The sequence below is a fragment of the Theobroma cacao genome, chromosome 3, assembly GCF_000208745.1.
Source record: "Theobroma cacao cultivar B97-61/B2 chromosome 3, Criollo_cocoa_genome_V2, whole genome shotgun sequence".
Taxonomy (NCBI): Eukaryota; Viridiplantae; Streptophyta; class Magnoliopsida; order Malvales; family Malvaceae; genus Theobroma; species Theobroma cacao.
In genome coordinates, this window is record NC_030852.1 from 22,164,951 (window position 1) to 22,171,636 (window position 6,686).

The 6,686-nt window shown below is 32.7% G+C and overlaps 1 protein-coding gene across 1 annotated transcript; it reads left to right on the top strand.

Annotated features, from left to right (window-relative positions):
- LOC18604736 (transcription factor MYB51) lies at positions 2,713-4,191 on the top strand. Its single transcript, XM_007037347.2, has 3 exons — positions 2,713-2,860; positions 2,990-3,119; positions 3,223-4,191. Exons 1-3 carry the CDS (start codon positions 2,728-2,730, stop codon positions 4,073-4,075), a joined length of 1,116 nt encoding a protein of 371 aa, XP_007037409.2. The 5' UTR covers positions 2,713-2,727; the 3' UTR covers positions 4,076-4,191.

Consider the following 6,686-nt stretch of genomic DNA (forward strand, 5'->3'; position numbering starts at 1 on the left):
GTTTACACCTATTCAAAGTATTGTCTTGAGATGCAAAGAAGAAATTAGAAATGAATTGTCGGTAACTAGGCTAACTTGGTAAAATTTTATTACTACAGTATAATTAAATTCATTTCTGTAAAATTTTACAAGAGAGCAAAACTTTTGGTTAGGATTTCTTCGTGTTTTTTTCTCAAGGGAAGGATTATAACTGCATCAATCGTAGTCCAACTGCAACAAATTAATAAAAAAAAAGATGAATAGTCTATCCCACGATTCAATGAGTCTGCGAAAGAACAAGGAAAGGATTGTTCTTTTTCTGTTGTGATTAATGCAAGATCATTGACTACAGATGAGCCCAACGGCTGCCTTGAATTGTCTTCAAGCCGCTATTACACTCCGGCTAAAACATCATGTCCCGTGCAACTTTTCCTTTAAAGCCATCAATTGCTTGTGAGCTTCCACTCTATAATATATAAAGCCGACATTTCACATAGCCTCTTATCACGTAATATTTTAAGATTTTATTTTTCAAATAAAAACTTTACACTTTATTATTATTCTATGAGATAACAGTCTTAAATTTTCACAAAAAAGATAATAAAATTTTTATAAATTTCACTTAAAAGATAATAATGCCAGTCTTATTTGTTGAATTTGAATCATTGGTCTTAAATTTTCGAATCCTTCTCCAAGGAGAGATAAATAAAATTGAACCTACTATTTTCCAAAAAAAAAAAATTAAACCTACTAAAACTTCTAAAAGAGAGAATCAATTTAAAACTGAAAAAAATAAAAAATAAAAACAAGCAGAGATTTTCTTGCTATAGAAAATATAAAGAATAACAAAGATCAAGTCCAAAGTCAATTCCTTCAAAACCTGCAAGGGGGGATGCCATACCAGCTTCGCCCCTAGACCAACTTATTGCTGCAACCCTTCAATTTACAAAATTCAGTTTCTCCATAACCTTGCAAAAGAGGATACAAACCATGTTTAGCCCTTGGCTCATTTTCTTGCGGTTGTTTTCATTAAAATCATACGAAGATTAATTGTATGGAATCTTCAATGGAATTGGAACCTCTTTTTCAGCTTCCATCGCTTTCCGAAAGATGATCATGCCACAAACATTTCACCACAACCCAGAACCACTTTCACAGCAACTCCACTGTCGTGTACTCATGAAGAATTGCATTACTAGTCTTAAATTATTAAGTGTTACGTATCATGTAGTAAACCACGGTGTTGAAATCCTTTCTTAGGATTACTGGTGCTTTGATTGTTCTTGTTTTCCATCAAGGTTTTTTTTGTATCGATTCTCTCTCTAGAAGTTTCAATAAGCTCAATCTTTTTCCTCTCTCTTTAGAGAAGAACTTGAGAATTTACTGTTCAAATTCAAGAGCTATGATTTTTAAGTATAAAGGTTTTATTGTCTTTTAATAAATTTTTTTTGGAATAACTCAAATAATATTCATATTTATCGGAAGATGTATACATCATCAAATGGCATCCTCATCCTTTTCAACTGCTGCAAGAACAAAAGGTGCAGCATCAAAAGGCCATTAGTACTCGAACACTAGAACAAAAATATGGAAGTTGAATAGAGGTAAGTACAACCTCCTCCCAACAACACCGGGAATCAAAATGAAACTTATAAGGTTCTTATTGTCTTTTTTGATGAAAATTTAACACTGTTATGAGATAATAGTAAATGACAAGGTTTTATTTGAAAAAGGAATAGCAAAGTATTATGTGTCATATACAAATTAAAAATTTATGTAGAGTTTATCTTAATATAAAATAGATATATTTATTCTCCATTCAAATAATTAAGTTTTGTAATTATAAAAAGTAAAAATAAATGACAACCAAAAACAAGAATAAATACAAAATTTATATGGCTCGGTTGATGGAATTAAATTTATCAGAGAGGTGACAACAATGATTCACCATGAGAAAGAAAGGGCAATATGGCAGTCTTTTCGGAATCTCTAAAAGTCTAACCTAGTTACATCCAAAACTCATCAAAATACTCTACTATTTTATTAGTATATAAAAATCATAAAATATAATAACTTTACATTGGTTAAGCTTGAAAATAAAAAATAAACAATAAATTCAAAACATACTTCAACAGTCTTCACGCTTAAATTTAGCCAAACCAACACAAACAATCATCATACTACCATCTTTACCATTTTGCAGCTTAGGGCCTATGAAGTTTTGCAAACTCTAATTAAGTCGAAGCAATGCTTGAATTTATTCATAGGTTGGAACAACTATACCATCCGGTATAGGCTACCCAAACATACCATAAATCCATCTTTACGCAGTTGATAAATTAGTTCTATGCGGGAGTATAAGCAAATTATTCGTGACCAGTTTAAGCAGAGGATCGATCCAGCTGGACTTGTCAAGGCAAATTAAAGGGAAACTTTAAAGTACACTAGAAAATGGGACCCCAAAGTAAATGTATGGTTTGGCATTCCTGTATGTTCAAACTGCCATTCAGAAATTTGATATTAAAATTGAAAAAACAATCCCTTCTGAAAAAGGAGGGGTATTTTTGTAATACCCAATGAAACAATTTAATGCCATGTGTCTTCTTGTCTCCATAAATAGTGCAACTTACACACCATGTTACCATCTTCAGGCAAGTGGTCAACGTCTCACCATTGCTTAAACATTTATTTTTCTGCGTTTTAGCCAATTACAGACCAATACCCTTTATTCGCCTTCTTTTGCATCAAATGGGAAGGTCTCCTTGCTGCGACGCAACCGGCTTGAAGCGAGGCCCGTGGACACCGGAAGAGGACCAAAAGCTCATGGCTTACATTCAAAAACATGGCCATGGAAGTTGGCGTTCCTTACCAGAGAAAGCTGGTGAAGTTTCTCATCCTTTCTTCTTAGTCCTTTGGAAAAAATTTAAGTTTCCATTTATATATTAACCAAATATTCTTTAATTGCTAGTGATCTTATAAATGGCACGTTTGTTTTTGTTTGTATACATAGGTCTTCAAAGATGTGGGAAGAGCTGTAGACTGAGATGGATTAATTATCTCAGACCTGATATCAAGAGAGGAAAGTTCAGTTTAGATGAGCAAAAGACCATCATTCAACTTCATGCTCTTCTAGGCAACAGGTATTAAAGAAGCTTATGTTTCTCCAACACAAGCTATAATATTAGCTAACTTGAGCATTGCAAATTTGTTGTTAAATTGAGTATGTTTCCCAACTTGCTTTAGGTGGTCTGCAATTGCCTCCCATCTACCTAAGAGAACAGATAACGAAATCAAGAATTATTGGAACACACATATAAAGAAAGGATTAGCCATGATGGGGATCGATCCTGCTACTCATAAGCCAGTGGTTGCAGTTCTTGGCTCAGGAAATGGTGAGCCCAAGAAGCTGTCAAACCTTACGCACACGGCTCAATGGGAGAGTGCTCGACTTGAAGCTGAAGCGAGGCTGGTTAGAGAGTCATCAAAACTACGACAAAATTATCAGCACCCTGCAGCTGGCTTACCAGGCCCTCCCCCCACTCAGCGGGTCAACAAAATAGCTTCCAGACTTGGCTCCCCACGTTGCCTTGATATACTAAAAGCATGGCAAAGAGTACAACTCAAGTCAATAGTAATCGAAAATAACGGTGGCGATCATGGCAGCAATCTTCATTCTCCAACATCTACATTGAATTTGCAGAACATCCCTGCATCATCAACCAACTGCAATATTGCATCGTTTCATTCAAATGATGTAAATGAAGGGTTCGCCACATTCCAAGATATGGAGTTTGAGGCTGGACAGGCATGGAGCATGGGAGCTTGTTATGCAGGAAATGATGACTTGATCAAAGGGTTCTCAAATTTTCTTTCGAATAATTGGGAAAGTGATCATTTTGTTCGATATCCAAACACGGATAAGGATGGTAATAGTGGAAGCAGTGATGGAGTTAGTGAAAATGATGATGAGAACAAGAACTATTTGGATGATGTATTCAATCTAGTTGACTGTGGACTCAGATATACTGACAGCACGTTGCTACATAATAACATATGTATGGAGCATTTGGAGTTATTTATTCGGCCAATATGCTAGGAGACTCGTAGTTGTCTCATCTCCATGAAAATTAAAATCGGTTTCTCAAAAATGGCATTTTGGGTTTCTTGCTTTCTGCTGCTTCTTCTATTTCTTTCTTGTTGTGTAGTATTTTTATTGCCTCGTGTCCTATAAGAAGAGAATCTGAAATGAATCAAATTGGGGTTCTCTTTCAATCGTACCCATATATGGTGTGCCTCCAAATCTGAGTTAGGGGTACTCTCTCAACAATATTAATGGCACTTAAATTTGTTCAATACTATAACATGAAATCAAATGCAATTGTACTGCCTCATCTCAGAAAAAAAAAAAAGCAATCGTACTAAAAATCAAGTTAAAAAAAGAGAGAGAGAGAGAAAGATGAACTTTATTTTAATTTTCTTGTCTTATTCTGCAGTTTGCACATGATGCGGCCAATAGCTAGCAGTGGTGAGTCAAAAAGAAAAAAATTCATAATAAGGCACCTGATTAATTTTGTTAGTTTAATCACCTCTAACGTTAATTTTTTTTTTTTTTTCTGAAAGGTATGTAGAATTTCATTAGTGAACCTGTACAATTCAGACAAGGCAAACAAAAAGAGCCATTGCCCGTTAAGTATACCCTGTCAATACCCAGATTGAGCCTTATCACAGACAAGGATTAGCACGAGACAGCCCCCGTAATATACGCCTGTACAAAAACTGACGCATACAAGGCTATAAGAACAAGAGATATGCATTTACAGCAAAATAATCCAGCAAAAACACCATTCCCAAAAGCCTCAAAAACCAGCAATCGTTAACAACATTTCAACCATTCTTAACATGTGCATAATCACCAGGTACGTAAGCTTGAGTTCAACAACTTTACCTCAGGTTTAACCCATAGCCTCAAATTAAAACCAACAATCAAAAACAGCTTTTCAACCATTCTCAACATGTGCATATTCACCTGTGTTAGCTCTATAGCTTTCAAATTGAACCCATATTTTAAAATGACAGAGGAAAATAATCAAAATTTCTTCCAAGTACTGATAAATTGAGCCCAGACATCCCTTAGTACTTTCAAATGAGTTTGAAAAAAAAACAATGAAGAAAGACTTTGAAAAATGCTTATTGATTCAAATCTATTCATACATTTTCATCATGTATTCATACATTTAGGCAATTATCGATAAAAATAAAAATCTATTGATACATTTTCTTGAGAAAAGTCAAAACTGGTAACGTCAAACTCAATCTATCAATGCATCCTTAAAATGTATCAACAGAAATTTAAAAAAATGCTCATTGCCTCAAAACTATCGATACATTAGCAAATGTATCAATAGATTTTCTTTTCAAAATGATCAAACCCTTGCAGCCTAGCCAAAAGTATCAAGATTTTCACAGAATACATTCTGTCTAAATTCGACTGATACATTACAAAATGTATCGATAGATTTCCACTGGTTGTCAAAAATAAAATCAGCAATGTATTGATACATTCTTACATATATTGATACAATATGATAATTGGAGCCTTGGATTGAAGAGTTAAATAGCTATTTCAACATTAAATGCTCTCTCAATTGTCTCAAGAAGCTTCAACAACTAAAAACATAAGCTCTTACCACATTTATGAAGGTTGGAAGACTCCAAAACACAAATCCAATAGAAGAATTTAGCTACAACCATTCAATACTCTTTGTTCTCCTTTTAAAGCATTTAAGTCTACTATTGTATCATTTACTGAGCCTTCAATTCCAATTTTCTTTCTCACCAAATATTGTACTTAATTTGCTACTAAGCCTTTGAAAGGCATTACAGCTATACTCATCTCTTTTATTGTATACTTGTGAGTGGTTATACCTTAACCAATTGAAAATGTAGTGTTTGAATGGTTATACCTTAACCAAAGTAAAAGGTAGAGTGGTTGTACTTGATCCATAAAAGGCATAGTCAATACAAGAAAACTGAATTTTTCAGACAGAAAAAATTTCATTGGAAATTTTCAACAGAATTCTTGCAAATATTTCTTTTGACTTTTTTCGACAGATTTCCAACAGAATAATTCCAACAGAAAAATTCTATTGAAAATTCGTCGAAAATTTTTTTGGTGCAAAAAAAATTTACTCCCATCAAACTTTTCGACAGATTTTTGTCGGAAATTTTCAATGGAAAATAATCTGTTGGAAATTTGCCAGAAAGTTTAAGGTGCCAAAAAAATTTTAAAAATTTAAAACTCGCTAAATTTTCCAATGAAATTTTTCATTGGGAAAAGACATTACCAATGAAAATTTTCCAACAGAATATTCTGTTGGAAAGTTTCATCGATATTACTATTTTTAAATTTTTTATTTAAAATATATTAAGAATTTTTTAAAATTTTATTAATCTTTTATAGGAAATATGTTAATAAAATTAAATATATACATACTGAGTTTTATAATATTAAAAATTTAAATATGTTTTCCTTTTGTTATTATTCTTTTAAATATTTTTAAAACGTTATTGAATCCTAAATTATAAATTAATTGTTCCAAATTCATTAATGTTATAAAATTAAAAAGTTTATAAAAATAACATAGTAAATTTTTAATTTTATAAAAATAGATGATAAAATCTAACAATATATTAAACAAAAACTAATA